At 52.7% G+C, this 20,193-nt stretch overlaps 1 protein-coding gene across 3 annotated transcripts in view; it reads left to right on the forward strand.

The window, feature by feature from the left end:
- The window catches only part of GTF2IRD1 (GTF2I repeat domain containing 1), a 145,329-nt gene that overhangs the window by 86,114 nt on the left and 39,022 nt on the right, over positions 1-20,193 (forward strand). For 2 of the 3 annotated variants that reach the window (XM_026456665.2, XM_026456667.2), the window contains exons 15-22: positions 2,848-2,895; positions 3,841-3,906; positions 5,351-5,534; positions 13,707-13,756; positions 13,973-14,029; positions 16,221-16,304; positions 17,436-17,619; positions 18,201-18,229. In XM_026456665.2, the coding sequence (XP_026312450.1) occupies positions 2,848-2,895; positions 3,841-3,906; positions 5,351-5,534; positions 13,707-13,756; positions 13,973-14,029; positions 16,221-16,304; positions 17,436-17,619; positions 18,201-18,229 (702 nt within the window). Of the gene's footprint in view, positions 1-2,847; positions 2,896-3,840; positions 3,907-5,350; positions 5,535-13,706; positions 13,757-13,927; positions 14,030-16,220; positions 16,305-17,435; positions 17,620-18,200; positions 18,230-20,193 lie in introns of all 3 variants that reach the window. The other variant, XM_026456666.1, reaches the window with a different exon arrangement.

A 20,193-nucleotide genomic window follows, 5' to 3' on the forward strand; every position in this document is an offset into this window, starting at 1 on the left:
AACCTAGTGAAACCCCATCTCTGCTAAAAAGACCAAAAAGGCCGGGCGCGGTGGCTCAAGCCTATAATCCCAGCACTTTGGGAGGCCGAGACGGGTGGATCACGAGGTCAGGAGATCGAGACCATCCTGGCTAACACTGTGAAACCCCGTCTCTACTAAAAAATACAAAAAACTAGCCGGGCGAGGTGGCGGGCACCTGTAGTCCCAGCTACTCGGGAGGCTGAGGCAGGAGAATGGCGTGAGCCCGGGAGGCGGAGCTTGCAGTGAGCTGAGATCCCGCCACTGCACTCCAGCCCAGGCGACAGAGTGAGACTCTGTCTCAAAAAAAAAAAAAAAAAAAAAAGACCAAAATATTAGCTGGGCATAGTAGCGGGCACCTGCAGTCCCAGCTGCTTGGGACGCTGAGGCAGGAAAACCTCTTGAACCTTGGGAGGTGGAGTTTGCAGCTGAGATCACACCACTGCACTACAGCCTGGGCAACAGAGTGAAACTCTCTCTCAAAAACAAACAGAAATGGGCCACAAGGAAGGATGCTGAGGGTGTAACACTAAGCAAAAGAAGAAAAATTGGTTGTGCTTAGCTTACAACTATGTTGCCGACGTAATCACTGGAGAAAAACAAGGGTACAGCAAAACAGTAGCAGTGTTAGGAAAAATGATTTGTGTTTTTTATTTTCTAAGTCAGTTACGATGCACTTTTAATACTTTGGTAATGAAGAAAAAAACATCTGATTTGTCCAGCACAAACTGGGCATGACTAGACTCGACAGCAGTCTGTAGCGTAGCTAGCCAGAGAGTTTGGTTGACGCCAAGCTCAGGCTGAGATGACAGCATGGCGTGGCAGCTAAGGAATTGGCATGGTGCCCCGCTGGGTTGGAAGTGGCGTTAGAAAACCCCGTGGAAGCCTCCACGCAGCACTCACAGCCAGAGGCTGGGTGGCACTGCAGGGGCTGGGGGCCTTGGATGAGCACAGCATCATTGCTGTTTGTTTCACGGAGCAGAACACAGGCTCAGCAAGGCTCATCTACCTTCCCAAGGTCACACAGCCTTGAGCTGGAAAACATGTTTCCCATGCAGGGCTCCTTCTTAGGCACCCCAGTCAAACCTGATGAATTAAGAAAATTCTGACTGGGCATGGTAGCTCATGCCTATAATCCCAGCACTTTGGGAGGCCAAGGCGGGTGGATCACCTGAGATCAGGAGTTCGAGACCAGCCTGGCCAACATGGCAAAACTCCGTCTCCACTAAAAATACAAAATTAATTGGGCTTGGTCGTGTGCACCTGTTATCCCAGCTATTTGGGAGACTGAGGCAGGAGATTCACTTGAACCCAGGAGGCGGAGGTTGCAGTGAGCCAAGATCGCACCTTTGCACTCCAGCCTGGGTGACGAGCGAAACTGTCTAGAAAAAGAAAATTCTGATGCTGGGTGCCTGTAATCCCAGCTACTTGGGAGGCTGAGGCAGGAGAATCGCTTGAATCTGGGAGATGGAGGTTGCAGTGAGCTGAGACTGAACCACTACACTCCAGCCTGGGTGACAGAGCAAGACTCTATCTCAAAAAGAACAAAACAACAACAAAAAAGAACATTCTGAGATGTCCAGGACCACCGTGGATTAAAGGATTTTGCATGTGTGTGCTTTTTCTGTTTACACACGTATGATATGAAACAGTTAAATGATACAGAACTGTGTAACACATTGAGCAGGTGCAGTGGCTCATGTCTATAATCCTAGCACTTTGGGAGGCCAAGGTGAAAGGATTGCTTGAGCCCAGGAGTTCGAGACCAGCTTGGGCAACATGGTGAAACCCTGTCTCTACAAAAAAATTTAAAAAGTAGCCAGCTGTGGTGGTGCATGCCTCTACTCCCAGCTACTGAGGAGACTGAGGCAGGTGGATTGCTTGAGCCCAGGAGTTTACAACCAGCCTGGGCAGTGTGGCAAGACCCCCTCTGTACAAAAAAATAAAACAATTAGCTGGATGTGGTGGTACATACCTGTAGTCCCAGCTACTCGGGAGGCTGAGGCGGGAGGATTGCTTGAGCCCAAGAGGTTGAGGCTGTAGTGAGCTGTGATGGCACCACTGCACTCCAGCCTGGGCAAGACAGCAAGACCCCATCTCTTAAAACAAAAAACTATGTAACACATAAAGGAAAAAGCTCTAATCACACCCTCCTCAGGCAACCACTAGTATTCCTAGTATCCATCCTTTGTATGTTTTTATCTATGTGCTAACTCATGTGATGACTATTTTAAAACAAATTGTCCCATGTTCTCACCTGGATGGTTTTTTGTTTTGTTTTGTTTTGTTTTTTTGAGATGGAGTCTCACTCTGTTGCCCAGGCTGGAGTGCAGTGTCATGATCTCTGCCTCCCAGGTTCAGGTGATTCTCCTGCCTCAGCCTCCCGAGTAGCTGGGATTACAGGCATGCACCACCATGCCCAGCCAATCTTTGTATTTTTAGTAGAAACAGGGTTTCCCCATGTTGGCCAAGCTGGTCTCAAACTCCTGGCCTCAAGTGATCCACACACCTCGGCCTCCCAAAGTGCTGGGATTACAGGCATGAGCCACTGCACCCGGCCGAGGACTTTGTCTTATTCCCATGTGTCCTCAGTGTCTAGAACAGACTAGCTTGGGAGATGCATACAAAATGATCTCAGCTTACTTTCATGTGAAGGCCAGGGTGGGCACCTGTACAGAACCGGGGTCTCTGATCTCACTGGAGTGGGTGCCATGCTTCAAAGTTGGGGCCTCCTGGCCTGCCATTCCCCAGCTCTCTGGTCTGACATTGGCAGTACGTGGCTTAGGAGATGATGAATGTGGCTTCCCGGCATCCTCTGTTCTCTTTTAGACAAAGGCCTGAGCGAGGACCCACGGCCTGAGGAGAGGCCTGTAGAGGGTGAGGCCCTGTCTACCCCCACATTTCACTCCCACCCCCACCCCATCTCTCCTCCCCTGCCGTCCACCTCCCCTTGGCCTCTTGGTCTCTTCCTTCTCTCCACCCCATCTCTCTCCAGCACCCAGGTTTTGGAGTGGGAGTCCTGTGGGCTGCCTGAGGTGGGAGGAGATTTAATTAAGAACCTGTCTTCTAGAACCAAGAGGTACCTAGTCAAAGGTGCGAGCAGTTCCCACTGCTGAGGGAAATTGCAAGCCTTTGTTTTTATTACACACCCTGCTGCTTTCCGCAAAGGTTTTAAGGCTGGGAACTGAGCCTCCTCTATCTGGACAAGTAGAACAGAAGCCTGAAAGCACAAAATTGGCTTTGTGTCCAGCAGACACGCCCATTCTCAGGAACGTGAGAATTCTCTCCCTGCTGAGAATGGAAGTAGGACCGAGAGAGAGGGAGGCCAAGGTGAGGGTGGATCTGTTTCACCTCTGGAGTATCCTGGAATGGAATGAGTGAGTGTCAGAGGAGAGGTTTGTCACTTCCCCAAACCCAGCCTGGCAGGAGGAACCAGGAAGTCTTAACACAGTTCCACTGCCACCTGGTGGCAGCATGCTCAATTTGCAGGCTTAGTGTGTACCCACTAGTTCTCAGTCACATACTATACTCAGTCACATACCAAGAAAGACCCATCGTCATTCCTAGTCCACAGAACCTTCCAAATCTTCATTCAGCCTGCAGTTCCCTAGATTTGATTTCACAAACAAGAATGTGAGCCCAGGAATTGTGAACCTGTCTGCGTGTGCCATTTCTGAGGAAATAAGTTACCCACTGCCACCGCCCCAGCCTTCCCCCATTCCAAGATCCCACCACAGGGCCAATCTTGGTATCAGCAGAGCAGGAACATGAGCCTAGAAGCTGCCACTAAAGAGCCTCAACAGACTGCCTTTTGCCTTCCAGACAGCCACGGTGATGTGATCCGGCCCCTGCGGAAGCAGGTGGAGCTGCTCTTCAACACACGATATGGTGAGCAAGAAATGGGACAGGGTTGGGGGCATCCCAGCCCGCCTCCAGCTGCCCTGTTTGCAGAAGGGCTTTGGACCTATCCCCTTGCCCGTTCCCATCCCAGCTGCTCTCTGGGCAGGGACAAGGGAGGGAGGGAAGAGAGGAGCTGGGACCACCTTAAAAAAAAAAGAAGATAAGATAACAGATAACATCAGTGGTGTGCCGGGAATGAGGCTAGGTGCTTCCCCGTGTTCTTTTTTTTTTTTTTTTTTGAGATGGAGTCTCACTCTGTCACCCAGGCACAATGTCAGCTCACTGCAACCTCCACCTCCCAGGTTCAAGCAATTCTCCTGCCTTACCCTCCCGAGTAGCTGGGATTACAGGTGCCTGCCACCACACCTGGCTAATTTTGGGTTTTTTTTTTGTTTGTTTGTTTGTTTTTGAGACGGAGTCTCGCTCTGTTGCCCAGGCTGGAGTGCAGTGGCCAGATCTCAGCTCACTGCAAGCTCCGCCTCCCGGGTTTATGCCATTCTCCTGCCTCAGCCTCCCGAGTAGCTGGGACTACAGGCACCAGCCACCTCGCCCAGCTAGTTTTTTTGTATTTTTTAGTAGAGACGGAGTTTCACCATGTTAGCCAGGATGGTCTCGATCTCCTGACCTCGTGATCCATATGTCTTGGCCTCACAAAGTGCTGGGATTACAGGCTTGAGCCACTGCGCCCAGCCAATTTTTGTATTTTTAATAGAGACAAGGTTTCACCATGCTGGCCAGGCTGGTCTCAAACTCCTGACCTCTGGTGATCCACCCGCCTTGGCCTCCCAAAATGCTGGGATTACAGGCGTGAGCCATCGTGCCCAGCCCGCCGTGTGCTTGTATCCCATCTCGCCGTGTGCTTTTATTCCATCTCACAAAATCCCCATGTCCTAAGTCCCACTTTACACATGAGGAGAACTGAGGCCTGGTAAAGGGGTGTGACTCGTCCAAGGCCCCACACTACTCAGTGGCAGAGATCGGGCTCGTTCCAAGGCATGGGTGTTGGGCCACGCCAGCATGTGGGGTTGCTTATGGTGGCAGGAGGGACACTCGGGGGACCTTACTGGAAGGATGAGGCCCGGTGGACTTGGGGGAAGCAATGCCGAATCTCAGCAGCCATTAGTGGTAGCTTCTGTGCTGCCTGGGCATGAGGGCGTGGACCCAGTGTGGGCTTTGGGGTATCCCTGGGTTGAGGTCTTGTCCCCTGGCTCTGCTATTTGGTGACTCTGTGACCTCAAACAAGTCACGTCCTCTCTGAGCTCCAGGTTCCTTTCCTGCAGGCTGGGGGGCCATTCTTTCTATTTCCCAGGAAGGCTGCCAGGCCCTCAAAAGGGCTCTGGCAGCTTTGGCCCCCACACAGGTACGGGACACAGGGGTGGAGGTTCCTGGCCCCGTGGCACTGGGTGGCCCTACAGCAGCCATGTCTCCGCAGCCAAGGCCATTGGCATCTCAGAGCCCGTCAAGGTGCCGTACTCCAAGTTTCTGATGCACCCGGAGGAGCTCTTCGTGGTGGGACTCCCTGAAGGCATCTCCCTCCGCAGGCCCAACTGCTTCGGGATCGCCAAGCTCCGGAAGATTCTGGAGGCCAGCAACAGCATCCAGTTTGTCATCAAGAGGTAAGGCCCGACCAGGTCCACGGGAGACAGCGCCAGGCCTGCTCAGCACCCGGGGGCAGGAGCAGCACCAAATTGCCATGAAGCGATTCTCGTGCCTCAGTCGCCCGAATAGCTGGGACCACAGGTGTGTGCCACGCACGGCTAATTTTTTTGATTTTTTTTCTGTTTGTTTGTTTTTAGAGATAGGGTCTGGCCACATTGCCCAGACTGTTCTCAAACTCCTGGACTCAAGCCATCTCCTGCCTCGGCCTCCCAAAGTGATTGTAGGCGTGAGCCACTACACCTCGCCGCTATTTCTTTCTCTCTCTCTCTTTTTTTTTTTTTTTTTTTGACAGAGTCTCACTCTCACTCTGTCTCCCAGGCTGGAGCGCAGTGGTACGAACTTGGCTCACTGCAACCTCCGTTTCCTGGTTCAAGTAATTCTTCTGCCTCAGCCCCCTGAGTAGCTGAGACTACAGGTGCGTGTCACCACGCCCAGCTAATTTTTGTATTTTTAGCAGAGACAGAGTTTCACCATGTTGACCAGGCTGATCTTGAACTACTGACCTCAAATGACCCAGCCACCTCAGCCTCCCAAAGTGCTGCGATTATAGGCATGAGCCACCGCACCAGGCCTTTCTTTTCCCCCCCTCCCCCCCTTTTTTTTTTTTTTTTTGGCAGCAAGGTGTTAGATAGGGTTTGGCTGCAGTTGGCAGACATGAGGCTCCCCAGGCCTGCCAGACCCAAAGCCACCGAGCTGACCCCTTTCGCAGTCTCAGGAGAGCGGTGTTCAGTTTGTCCAGATGCAGAATGGGAACGTCCCATCAGCTCATGGGTTCTCCAGGCTGGCGTGTTGGTGTCCTGGGCCAGGAGCTGGAGGCAATGTCCCATCGTCCTAGGATGGGAAGGTCCGGCAGTGGCTTCTCCAGGCTCTTTCTGTTTCTTTGAGCATGTTGTGTTTTTGCCAGTGAGGGCCCGGGACAGCACCCGTGGATACACCCTGTGTGGGGTGGAGAAAAGGAAGAGGCCGAGAGGCCGAGGGGAGGTGGATGGCAAGGGAGGAGAGGTGGGGTGGGGGCGGGAGTGAAATGTGGGTAGACAGGGCCTTACCCTCTACGGGCCTCTCCTCAGGCCGGGAGATTTCAGGAACAGTGGCTCATACCTATGATCCCAGCACTTTGGGAAGCTGAGGTGGGAGGATTGCTTGAGCCCGGGAGTTCAAGACCAGCCTGGGCAACATAGCAAGACTGTGTCACTACACATTTTTTGTTTTTAAACTCTGGTGTGGCAGCACATGCCTGTAGTCGCAGCTACTCAGGAGGCCGAAGCAGAAGGATCACTTGAGGCCAGGAGTTCCAGACTAGCATGGGCAACATAACGAAACCCCATCTCTACAAAAAAAAATTTAAATTAGCTGGGCATGGTGGTGCACACCTGTAATCTCAACTACTCAGGAGGCTGAGGTAGGAGGATCACTTAAGCCCAGGAGGGGTTTGGAGGCTCCAGTGAGCTATGATTGCACCACTGTACTCCAGCCTGGGTAACAGAGTAAGACCCCTCCTCAAAAAAAAAAAAAAAAAAAACAAACAAACAAAAAAGGGAATGGGAGGATCATATTTCTATCTTGTGTTTGTTACTTCTGTGTTACTGTAATAGCATACATTTAGGCTTGGTTTACAACTGGGCATGATGGCTCATGCCTGTAATCCCAGCACTTTGGGAGGCTAAGGTAGGCAGATCACTTGAGGTCAGGAGTTCGAAACCAGTCTGACCAACATGGCAAGATTCCATCTCTGCTAAAAATACACAGATCAGGCAGGTGTGGTGGCTCACGCCTGTAATCCCAGCTGTAATCTCCCTGTCATCAGGAGAGGCACAAGAATCACTTGAACCTGGGAGGCGGAGGTTGCATTGAGCTGAGATCACGCCACTACACTCCAGCCTTGGCGACAGAGCGAGACTCTGTCTCAAAAAAAAAAAAAAAAAAACAATTAGGATTGGTTTGCTTGAAAGCGACAAGAAAGAAGAGACTCTTAAGGGTTTGTTCCTCCTGGGAAATAGATGGTTCTCAGACTGGGAGACGCACAGCATCATTTTTGCATACGGTGGCGAGGAGATCCGCTGGTTCAGGGAGCTCTTCTGCAGGGCCCGCTCTATGCCAGCAGGGAGGCTACTGCTCCACAATACTCAAAGAGCAGATAGCAAAAAGCTACGCAACAGGGCTGGAGAGCAAGAGTCGTGATTCATGCAGTAGAATCAAAGGCTTCAGCAGGCCAGGATGAAATGCAGCCACATGCCCGGTGTGTCTGGGCATATTAAAAGGAAGATTGAGGCCACGCCCAGTGGCTCACACCTGTTATCCCAGCACTTTGGGAGACTGAGGTGGGCAGATCACTTGAGATCAGGACTACTGAAAATACAAAAATTAAGGCTGGGATCGGTGGCTCACACCTGTAATCCCAGCACTTTGAAAGACTGAGGTGGGTGGATCACCTGAGGTCGGGAGATCGAGACCAGCCTGACCAATATGGAGAAACCCCCGTCTCTACTAAAAAATACAAAATTAGCCGGGCATGGTGGCGGGTGCCTGTAATCCCAGCTACTTGGGAGGCTGAGGCAGGAGAATTGCTTGAACCCAGGAGGTAGACGTTGCAGTGAGCCAAGATCGCGCCATTGCACTCCAGCCTGGGCAACAAGAGCAAACTCTGTCTCAAAAAAAAAAAAAAGAAAAGAAAAATTAGCCAGGCATGGTGGCATGCACCTGTAATCCCAGCTATTCGAGAGGCGAAGACAGGAGAATCACTCGAACCCGAGAGGCGGAGGTTGCAGTAAGCCAAGATCGCACCCCTGCATTTCAGCCTGGGGGACAGAGTAACACTCTTGTCTCAAAAAATAAAACAAAATAAAAAGGGAAGATCGCATTTCAGGCGGTTTAAGGATAAACTCATGATAGACATATAGCCCATCAGATGTGTGAAAACATAGGGAAATAAAAATTCACAAGAGAATATGTGTATTTATAGTACAGTAATTGGCTCTACTATATACATGTATAGTACTGTACTTGTTGAAGGAGAGCTTCAACGAATTCCCAGCCTGGGCAACGTGGTGAAACCCCATCTCTAGGGGGAAAAAAAAAAAAAAAAGCCAGGCTTGATGGTGCGCATCTGTAGTCCCAGCTACTTGGGAGGCTGAGGTGGGAGGATCGCTTGAGCCAGGAGGTTGAGGCTGCAGTGAGCCATGATCGCACCACTGCACTCCAGTCTGGGTGGCAGAGTAAGACCCTGTCTCAAAAAAAAAGTTTTTAAATTTTTTAAAAGCTACATTTTGTCCAGGCATGATGGCTCACGCCTGTAATCCCAGCACCTTAAGAGGCCCAGACAGGAGGATCGCTTGAGCCCAGGAATTTGAGAGCAGCCTGGGCAATGTATCAAGACCCCATCTCTACAAAAAATTTTAAAAATTCTCACACCTGTAATCCCAGCACTTTGGGAGAACAAAACAGGAGGGTCACTTGAGGCTAGGAGTTCGAGACCAGTCTGGTCAACATAGCAACCCCATCTCTATTTCATTTTTAAAATTAAAAAATTAGACAGGTGCAGTGGTATGTGCCTATAGTCCCAGATACTTGGGAGGCTGAGGTGGAAGGCAGAAGAATCGCTTAAGCACAGAAGCTCCAGACTGCAGTGAGCTCTGATGGCATCAGTTCACTCCAGCCTGGGTGACATAGCAAGACCTCGTCCCTTTAAAAATACAAAGAGAGGCCGGGCATGGTGGCTCGCCCCTGTAATCCCAGCACTTTGGGAGGCTGAGGCAGATGGATCACTTGAGGTCGAGAGTTCGAAACCAGCCTGGCCAACATGGTGAAACCCCATCTCTACTAAAAGTACCAAAAATTAGCTGGGCTTGGTGGTGCTCACCTGCAGTCCCAGCTCCTCGGGAGGCTGAGGCTCGAGAATCTCTTGAACCTGGGAGGTGGAGGTTGCAGTGAGCTCAGATTGCATCACTGCACTCCAGCCTGGGCGATGGAGTGAGACTCCTTCTCAAAATAAATAAATAAATAGATAAATAAATATATATATAAAGAAATAAAATGCAAGAGACAAACTAAAAAACCATCCTGGGCACCTGCCAGATCCTGGGGTTGCAGCCCAGCGGTAAATGCCATCAAGTCCTGCCCTGGAGTTGCCAATGTCATCCAGACAAAATCAAAATATCACGTCAGGTAGAGATAACTGCTGTGACAGCATATAATTCAGAGTGAGGGAGAGAGAGGGACAGGAGGAACCTGGATAAGGAGGTGACATTGGAGCAGTGACCCAATGAAGTGAGAGGGACAGCCACTGTGCATAGTGTGGGGACAGGCCAGGTGCAGTGGCTCACGGCTGTAATCCCAGCACTTTGGGAGGCCAGGGCAGGCAGATCACGAGGTCAGGAGTTCGAGACCAGCCTGGCCAACATGGTGAAACCCCACCTCTACTAAAAATACAAATATTAGCTGGATGTGGTGGCGTGCACCTGTAGTCCCAGCTACTCAGGAGGCTGAGGCAGGAGAATCACTTGAACCCAGGAGGCAGAGGTTGCAGTGAGCCAAAATCACGCCATTGCACTACAGCCTTGGTGACAGAGGGAGACTCTGTCTCAAAAAAAAAAAAAAAAAAAAAACGACTGTGGGGACAGAGAAAAAGTCATGCAAAGTCCCTGAGGCAAGAACATGCTTGTGTGTTTGAAGGCTCACAAGGTGCCCTTGTAGCTGGTACAGGGTGAGTGAGGGAAGGATGGTGAGATTGAGGCCCAGGAGGTTGCGGGGGACCAGGCACAGTGGCCCACGCCTCTAATCCTAGCTCTTTGGGAGGCTGAGGCGGGAGGATTGCTTGAACTCAGGAGTTTGAGACCAGCCTAGGCAACATAGTGAGACCCCATCTCTATAAAAAAGAAAAATAGGCCAGGAGCAGTGGCTCATGCCTGTAATCCCAGCACTTTGGGAGGCCAAAGAGGGTGGATCACTTGAGGTCAGAAGTTCGAGACCAGCCTGGCCAACATGGTGAAACCCTGTCCCTAAAACTACAAACATTAGCAAGGCATGGTGGTAGGCGCCTATAATCCTAGCTACTCGGAAGACTGAGGCAGGAGAATTGCTTGAACCCGGGAGACAGAGGTTGCAGTGAGCTGAGATCGCACCACTGCACTCCAGCCTGGGCGACAAGAGCAAAACTCTGTCTCAAAAAAACAGAAACACAACAAAACAAAAAAATATCAAAAAATAAAAATAAAAAGGTAGCAGGGGCCAGATCACATGGGTTTTGGGCCAGCTTAAAGAGTTTGAATTTTATTTTATTTTTAAAAAATTCTTAGAGACAGGATCTCATTCTGGTTTCTTTTTGCTTTCTACGCCCACTCCCTCAAACCATAAACCAGTGGCACCCAGGCAGCTTGAGGTTAGCTGCCAATTCAATAGCAAGTCCTCATGGATGACATTTTTTATGGTTTTGTGCAGAAGACAGCTTGTACTCATGATCATTGGTTTTTGGTTTTTGTGGGGGTTTTTTTTGTTTTTTGTTTTTTTCCTATTTTTTGAGACAGAGTCTCACTCACTCTGTTGCCCAGGCTGGAGTGCAGTGGCATGATCTCAGCTCACTGCAACCTCCCCCTCCCGGCTTCAAGCGATCCCCCTGCCTCAGCCTCCTGAGTAGCTGAGATAACAGGCGCATGTCGCTATGCCCGGCTAAATTTTGTATTTTTAGTCGAGACGGGATTTCACCATGTTGGCCAGGCTGGTCTCAAACTCCTGACCTCAAGTGATCCGTCCACCTTGGCCTCCCAAAGTGCTGGGATTAGAGGCGTGAGCCACCACTCCTAGCCTTTTGTGGGTTTCTTTGAGAAAGAGTCTTGCTCTGTCATCCAGGCTGGAGTACAGTGGTGCTATCTCGGCTCACTGTAGCCTCCACCTTCCAGGTTTAAGCGATTCTCCTGCCTCAGCCTCCCGAATAGCTGGAATTACAGGCGTGAGCCACCATGCCTGGCCATGGGCATTTGTTTTAAGAGACAGGTCTTTCTGTAGCCCAGGCTGGAGTGTACTGGCACAGTCATAACTCACTGCAGCCTTAAACTCCTGGGCTCAAGCAATCCTGCCTCAGCCTCCTGAGTAGCTGGGACGGCAGGGGCACACCACCACATCTGGCTAATTTTTACATTTTTTGTAGAGAAGGGGAGTCTCGCTATGTTGCCCAAGCTGGTCTCAAACTCCTGGGCTCAAAGCAATCCACCTGCCTCAGCCTCCCAGAGTGCTGGGATTACTGGTTGAGCCACCGCACCCAGCCTTGAGCAGTTTTTAAAGTCACGATGGCTTTCTCCACCTGTCATTTGGAAAGGGAGGCAGGTTAGCGCAGTGGCCGACGGGAGAGGCCGTCTGGTGGTTTTGAGGCCAGCTCCTCCTGTTACTCCCTGTGGCCTTGGCAGCTGGCTGTGCTATTTAAGCAGAAGCACTGTCGCTACTCGGGCCTGGACTCAGGGGCTCTGCCCAGCTTCTGCCTCTCTGAGGTTACTGTTGGGAAGTCGCTTCCCCTTTTGGAACGTGAGTTCTCCCATAAAGAGGAGGTGCCTAAATGCAGTCCGAAGCCTTTTCTAGCTCCCGAGTCTGTGGTTCAAGGCAGGGCTATGCTTCCCCCTCCCAGCCCTGGCCCCGTGACCTCAGCTCTGTGCCTGGCACTGTACAGAAGCCTAAGAGATGCCCACCGCCAGAGCGGGCACCAGATCCTCATCTACTGGGGACCCAGGGGATGCCTTCCCTGAGAGTTTGGCCTTTGGGCTTATTCCCAGGAAGAGACTCCTGGGTGTTGCTGCTTGATTACCCCTGTGACAGAGAGCTCATTACCTCTCCAGGCCCATTACCTCTCCACTCCGTGGCCCACCCTGCCATCCCCCAACAACCCCCCTCTGGCCAGCATGATTTTCCCAGTGTCCTCTACCCACCACAAACCCCAGCCCCCCAACAGGCTTGCTCTAACAGGACAAGTTGTGCTGAAGATGGGGCCTTTAGAAGCGGTGCTGTATGGTAAAGACGGTTGACTCATGTCTGGGCAGGGCTTTCTGGAGTCTGTGGAGCTAAAGACATTAGTAGAATACAGAGCAGGGCTTGGTCACTGGCGCTCCCGACTGCAGTGACACAGCGGGTCTCAGATGTGAGCCATAGATCTCAGACCTTTCCAGCTCGGAGTTCTTTTTTTTTTTTTTTTGAGACAGAGTCTCGCTCTGTCGCCCAGGCTGGAGTGCAGTGGCCGGATCTCTGCTCACTGCAAGCTCCGCCTCCCGGGTTTACGCCATTCTCCTGCCTCAGCCTCCCGAGTAGCTGGGACTACAGGCGCCCGCCACCTCGCCTGGCTAGTTTTTTTGTATTTTTTAGTAGAGATGGGGTTTCACAGTGTTAACCAGGATGGTCTCGATCTCCTGACCTCGTGATCCGCCCGCCTCAGCCTCCCAAAGTGCTGGGATTACAGGCTTGAGCCACCGCGCCCGGCCTCAAGCTCGGAGTTCTTGCTCTGTAGTGGGCCGCGACAGTTTCTACACTTTATTTATTTAGAGACAGAGTCTTGCTCTGTCACCCAGGTTGGAGTGCAGTGGTGCTGTCTCATCTCACTGCAACCTCCGCCTGCGGGTTCAAGCGATTTCCCTCCCTCAGCCTCCCGAGTAGCTAGGATTATAGGCACCTGCCACCACGCCCAGCTAATTTCTGTATTTTTAGTACAGATGGGTTTCACCATGTTGGCCAGGCTGGTCTCAGACTCCTGACCTCAAGTGATGCACCCTCTTCAGCCTCCCAAAGTGCTGGGATTACAGGCGTGAGCTACTGCACCAGACCTTGTCTCTACACTTTAAACCAGATCCATGGGAGGCCCCCTGAGGCCGCCTGCTCCAATCCCAGGCAGCGACAATTGTTCAATGTCCTGGGAGCAGGAGTGAGATATCAGATGGACCTGTTCAGGACTGGGGGGGTCTCACTCCCAGCTGGATCCTTCAAGCCCAGCGCAGCCCCCCAGATTCCACACGTGGATCAGCAGGGACTCCAGGCCTGAACTGTGCAGAGCCAGGAAGGTCCATTACAGGGATGTGCAGACCAAGGCCCAGAGGCGAGGGCTGGGCAGTCCCAGAGATGCTTGGAGGGACCTCTGTGATAGCCCCGCTTGTGTTTTTCAGGCCTGAGCTGCTCACTGAGGGAGTCAAAGAGCCCATCGTGGAGAGTCAAGGTACCCAGCGTGGGGTCGCCGGCCATGGTGTGGGGGAGCAAGGGAGGGCCCCAGGGGCCTCTGCCACCAGCCCCTCCTCCTGCTGCCTCTGTCCTGCTCCTATCCTGGCCCTGGCATTCTCCCCACACCCCCGCACTGGGTTTCCCCTAACGATGCCATCTTGGGTCCCAGGAACTGCCTCCTCACTTGGCTTCTCTCCCCCTGCCCTGCCCCCAGAGAGGGATTCCGGGGACCCTCTGGTGGACGAGAACCTGAAGAGACAGGGCTTTCAAGGTAAGGTTGAGCTCGGGGAGGTCTGTTGTCCCAACACCATGACCTTGACCTGGTTTGGGTTTGGAGGGCCAGGCTGGAAGTGGGGAGGAGCTGGCCCCCAACCTCAGGGCCTAAGGAACCAGGCAAGCCAGGCTGGCAGCCCAGGCCCGGCTGTACTCTGCCAGCTCTGTGTTAGAGACTCCAGGGGAGAGGGGGTGCCTACAGGTGGATGGTGGGGAGTGGGAGGGTACAGGGCCCAGGAGTCTGCCTGCTCCCCCCCGCCCCGCCCCAGGAGGTAGCTGACACACCCACTCCTTATTCAGCAATCAGCTGTGGTCTTAGTGCTTTGAAATCAGAATAGGAGCCAGGCGCAGCACCTCACGCCTGTAATCTCCGCACTTGGGGAGGTCAAGGTGGGAGGATCGCTTGAGGCCAGGAGTTTCAGACCAGCCTAAGCAACATAGAACCCATCTCTATGTCTATTTCTAAGAAGAGAAATCAGAGACCGAGTGCAGTGGCTCATGCCTGTAATCCCAGCACTTTGGGAGGCTGAGGCGGGTGGATCACTTGAGTCTAGGAGTTCAAGCCCAGCCTGGCCAACATGGCAAAACCCCGTGTCTACCAAAAAAGTACAAGAATTAGGCGAGGCGGCATGTACCTGCGATCCCAGCTACTCAGGAGGCTGAGGCCAGAGAATCTCTTGAACCTGGCAGGTGGAGGTTGTAGTGAGCAGAGATCGCACCACTGCACTCCAACCGGGGTGACAGAGCAAGACCCTGCCTCAAAAAAGAGAAAGAGAGATGGTGGTCTGGGATGCCTCCAGCACATGCCGGCACTTGTTTGTTTGTTTGTTTGTTTGTTGAGATGGAGTTTTTACTCTTAGCCAACTGCAGTGGCACACGCCTGTGATCCCAGCTACTCAGGAGGCTGGAGTGCAATGGTGCAATCTCAGCCACTACAACCTCTGCCTCTTGGGTTTAAGCGATTCTTCTGCCTCAGATTCCTGAGTAGCTGGGATTATAGGCACACACCACCACACCAGGCTAATTTTTGTATTTTTTTTAGTAGAGACGGGATTTCATCATGTTGGCCAGGCTGGTCTCGAACTCCTGACCTCAGATGATCTACCCGCCTCAGCCTCCCAAAGTGTTGGGATTACAGGTGTGAGCCACTGCACCCAGCATTTTTTGTTTGTTTGTTTGTTTGTTTGTTTGTTTGAGACAGAGTATTGCTCTGTCACCCCAGCTGGAGTGCAGTAGTGTGATCTCTGCTCACTACAACCTCCACCTCCCAGGTTCGAGGGATTCTCTTGCCTCAGCCTCCTGAGTAGCTGGGATTACAGGTACGCACAACCATGCCCGGCTAATTTTTGTAGTTTTAGTAGAGATGGGGTTTCACCTTGTTGGCCAGGCTGGTCTCCAACTCCTGCACTCAGGTGATCTTCCCGCCTCGGCCTCCCAAAGTGCTGGCGTTACAGGCATGAGCCGCCGCGCCCGGACACACTTGGGGGTTTCTAATGAACACTCTCTGGGTGAGGGTGGCTCGGTGGTTCATGCCTGTAATCCCAGCACTTTTGGAGGCTGAGGCAGGCAGATCACTTGAGCTCAGGGGTTTGAGGCCAGCCTGGGCAACATGGCGAAACCCCATCTCTACCAAAAACACAAAAAAGAAATTAGCCAAGTGCAGTGGCACACGCCTGTGATCCCAGCTACTCAGGAGGCTGAGACAGGAGAATCGCTAGAGCCTGGGAGGTGGAGGTTGCATTGGGAGCTGCCAGGCCCGTCCCCTGTGTCTGGGGACACTGCCCGTCCTCCACCATCTGCTGGATCAGCTGGGCTTCCGTTCCCTCCCTTGTCTCCAGCCCCCCAGTGACTTCATGGAGCCCCCGCCCCCTGCTCGCCAGCCCGGGGCACGGGACTCCGCACTCCATGGTGTCCCTCCCCTCCGGGGTTTATTTATTGGTTTGGTGGTTTTCAAATGTCAACAATTAACTTAATTTCCAAGTCATCACTGTTGTGGCAACAGTGCATGTCCTTCTGGAAAAAACACATCTCCATCAAGACGTTGGTGCTGAAGGACCTGAGGGGCCCACTCCAAAGATCCGTTAATTGCCGGAGAAGGAGTTCCCCATAATTAGAAAATCAGCTTCCTTAAGTCACCAAGTGCCTTTTCACTGAACAGCCCAAACCCATAATCGTTTTGCGCTTTGCAGAAAATTACGACGCGAGGCTGTCAAGGATCGACATCGCCAACACGCTAAGGGAGCAGGTCCAGGACCTTTTCAATAAGAAATACGGTAAGCAGCGCAGAACCCCCGGGGAGGGACACGTAGCTGCTGTGGGCAGAGAAGTGGGAGGCTTCCCAGTTCCAGCCAAGGGCATTTCTAGGGAAACAATTCACCCCTTTACACGTATTTCTTGAGCATTTACTACATACCAGGCACTGTCTCAGGCACTGGAGATATTACCGTGAATAAAACAGACACAGTCCCTGTACTCATGAGCCTTGCAGACCAGTGAGGTGAGACACACTTTCAACAACTACACACAGAATTTAATAGACAGGGGCCTGGCTCGGTGGCTCATGCCTGTAATCTCAGCACTTTTGGAGGCTGAGGCAGTTGGATCACTTGAGCTCAGGAGTTCGAGGCCAGCCTGGGCAACATGGCGAAACCCCGTCTCTACCAAAAATACAAAAAAGAAATTAGCCAGGTGCAGTGGTGCACACCTGCGGTCCCAGCTACTCAGGAGGCTGAGGCAGGAGAATCGCTTGAGCCTGGGAGGCGGAGGTTGTAGTGAGCTGAGATCGCGCCATTGCACTCCAGCCTGGGCAACAAAAGCGAAACTCTGTCTCAAAAAAAAAAAAATAAAACGGGGGGAGCATACAACATGGGAGCATATTGGTGTGGCTTTTTCTTTCTTTTCTTTTCTTTTTTTTTTTTTTGTTTTGTTTTGAGACAGGGTCTCACTCTGTCACCCATGCTGGAGTGCAGTGGTGTGATCATGGTTCATTACAGCCTCAAACGCCTGGGTTCAAGCAATCCTCCTGCCTCAGCCTCCCAAGTGGCTGGAACTATAGGCATGCACTACTATGCCCAGCTATTTTTTAGAAATTTTTAGTAGAGACAGGGTCTTGCTATGTTGCCCAGGCTGATCTCGAACTCTTAGACTTAAGTGATCCTCCTGCCTTGGCCTCCCAAAATGCTGGGATTACGGGCATAAGCCACCATGCTGGCCTTTTTTTAATGTTCTGATCATATAGCTCAGCTTGTGATGCCTATACCTTTCCACGGTGCTACATGAGAGCTTTCTCATACCATTCACTCTCCTGCACGCATGTCTTTCCATCACACCCCCGCAATCCCACGTACACACACCCCACGCTGCCTCTCACTCCTGACGGGCAGGACCCTGCCTCTCACCCACAGGGGAAGCCTTGGGTATCAAGTACCCGGTCCAGGTCCCCTACAAGCGGATCAAGAGTAACCCCGGCTCCGTGATCATTGAGGGGCTGCCCCCAGGAATCCCGTTCCGAAAGCCCTGCACCTTCGGCTCCCAGAACCTGGAGAGGATTCTTGCTGTGGCCGACAAGATCAAGTTCACAGTCACCAGGTACTCAGGGGGAAGGGTGAGGGTGAAGAGACAGGACTAGCTCAGTTGGGGGCTTATACCTGTGAATCTTTAGCCTTTCCCTAGGTCCTGCCCTCCCCACTGGACAAGGCGGCTCTCCTGGCACCATCCTGGGTCCTGGGGGTGGCTGGGAAGGGACTGCAGGCCAGCCCGAGTACAGGGAGCCCTTCAGAAGTGGGACTGGTCACCCCACCATGGCAAGGGCAGCCTTCAAGGGCATCTTCAACCTGTTCAGCAACACCTGCTCACTGCACCCCCAGCCCCCGGGAAAGGCATTCAGCCTGCATCAGGAGATTTGCCCAAGGTCCCAGGGCCAGCCAGGGCAGAGCCAGCACAAGGCCCAGGTCTGCATCCTGCAGAGTGATACTGCCAGTGTCAGCATCCTGCCACATCGTCTCAGTGTCCCACGCACACAGAGCCCCAGGGCGGCTTGTTAAAATACAGATTCTGCTGCTGTAGGTCTGGGGTGCTCCCAGGAGAGACTGAGGCCACCGTATCCCAGGGGTGTCTTCCTCATCCCCCAGGTCCTCCTTCTGACACCCTTGCCTCTGTTTCTCTTCTAGGCCTTTCCAAGGACTCATCCCAAAGCCTGGTAAGAGGCACTGGCTGTGGAGGGGGCACTGGGAATAGGGCCTGGTCATAGTGCTGGGGGCTGGAGCTAAGTCTACTATGGGGCACAGGTTCTGGGGTCTGGGAACAGAAGCCAGCCAGGCCCCTGCCTTTTTTTTTCTTTTTTTTTTTTTTCCCGGGGCAGAGTCCTTCTCTCTCACCCATGCTGGAATGCAGTGTCGCGAACATGGCTCACTGCAACCTCCACCTCCTGGGTTCAAGCGATCCTCCTGCCTCAGCCTCCTGAGTAGCTGGGATTACAGGCAACTGTCACCACGCCTGGCTATTTTTTTTATTTTTAGTAGAGACGGGGTTTCACCATGTTGGCCAGGCTGGTCTCAAACTCCTGACCTCAAGTGATCCACCCACCTCGGCCTCCCAAAGTGTTGGGATTACAGGCATGAGCCACCACACCCGGCCTAGGCCCCTGCCCTTCTGTTTAGCCACCTCACCTGGGCACCTGCCCCAGGTAGATGGAGGAACGCTAAGCTTGAATGTGGCCCCAGATCCTGGAGCAGAGAAAGGGGTGGTGCTGCCGGTGACTTGTAAGTTTTACCCAGTGGGGATTCAGGAGGGAGGAGGGGCCCGGCCGGGTCAGTGCACCTGCTCCTCCTGATAAAGGGGGTCTGGTTGACCTCAGTGAATAGATGAGGTTGGAGGCAAGTGGGTTCCTAACCACAGAAAGAGGGGTGTCTGCATGGGGGACCGCAAGCTTGTTGGTAAGATGTGGGGGGTGCCTACCCCACCTTAAACAGTGCAGTGCCTCTTCTGACCCCTTTTTTAAAAATGTATTTTATATATATATTTTTTGAAACCAAGTCTCACTTTGTTGCCCAGGCTGGAGTGCAATGGCACTATCTCCGCTCACTGCAACCTCCACCTCCCAGATTCAAGCTATTCTGCCTCAGCCTCCCAAGTAGCTGGGATTATAGGCACACACCACAACGCCCGGCTAATTTTTGTATTTTTAGTAGAGCCGGGTTTCACCATATTGACTAGGCTGGTCTCAAACTCCTGGCCTCAAGTGATCCACCTGCCTCAGCCTCCCAAAGTGCTGGGATCACAGGCATAAGCCACCACTCCCAGCCTCCTGACCCTTTTTAAGGCACCCATCCACTTCCGTCTCCACCATGGGCTGTGTCCTGGCCTCCCAAACCCAGATTTGCAGGGGCTGTCCCTGCAGGGCGACATGCCACGTGGGTGGTGAGCACTAAGGGCTGGCTAGAGCCTCCAGGGCGGGCCAGGCACAATGACTCACACCTGTAATCCCAGCACTTTGGGAAGCCAAGGCAGGAAGATCACTTGAGGTCAGTAGTTCAAGACCAGCCTGACCGACATGGTGAAACCCCATGTCTACTTAAAATCCAAAAATTAGCCAGGCATGGTGGTGCGCACCTGTAATCCCAGCTACTCGGGAGGCTGAGGCGGGAGAATCCCTTGAACCCAGGAGGCGGAGCTTGCAGTGAGCTGAGATCGCACCACTGTACTCCAGCTTGGGTGACAGGGCGAGACTCAGTCTCAAAAAAACAAACAAAAAAAATACTTAGGGTATGGTGATGTGGCAGCTGCTGACAGGCCATGGGAACCCCCAGAAGGGGGATCAGGAGGGTGAGGGGTAGTTGGAGAGGGTTTCCTGGAGTAAGGAAGGCCCTGCTTGGGCCTCAGGGGAAGATGGGACTTTGAGAGGCAGAGAGGAGGGTGGGTTGTGTTTGGCGGGGTGAACGGCAGGGGTTGGGGAGTCACTGGAGGCCAGACGTGTGTTTCCGGAGCTCTCGGAGGGGCAGAATGGTCAGATGATGTAGGAAAGGTAGAGACAGTGGAAGCTGCAGCGGCGCAATGCAGTGAATGTGGCTGCGGCAGACACCTGGCTGAGAGGTCACTGGGTTTCTGGCCCTGCACTGGATGATTTATACGGGTGCCTTTCACACATATTTCGGGAGGTCCTGC

This window comes from Piliocolobus tephrosceles, chromosome 8, assembly GCF_002776525.5.
Source record: "Piliocolobus tephrosceles isolate RC106 chromosome 8, ASM277652v3, whole genome shotgun sequence".
In the NCBI taxonomy this organism is placed as follows: Eukaryota; Metazoa; Chordata; class Mammalia; order Primates; family Cercopithecidae; genus Piliocolobus; species Piliocolobus tephrosceles.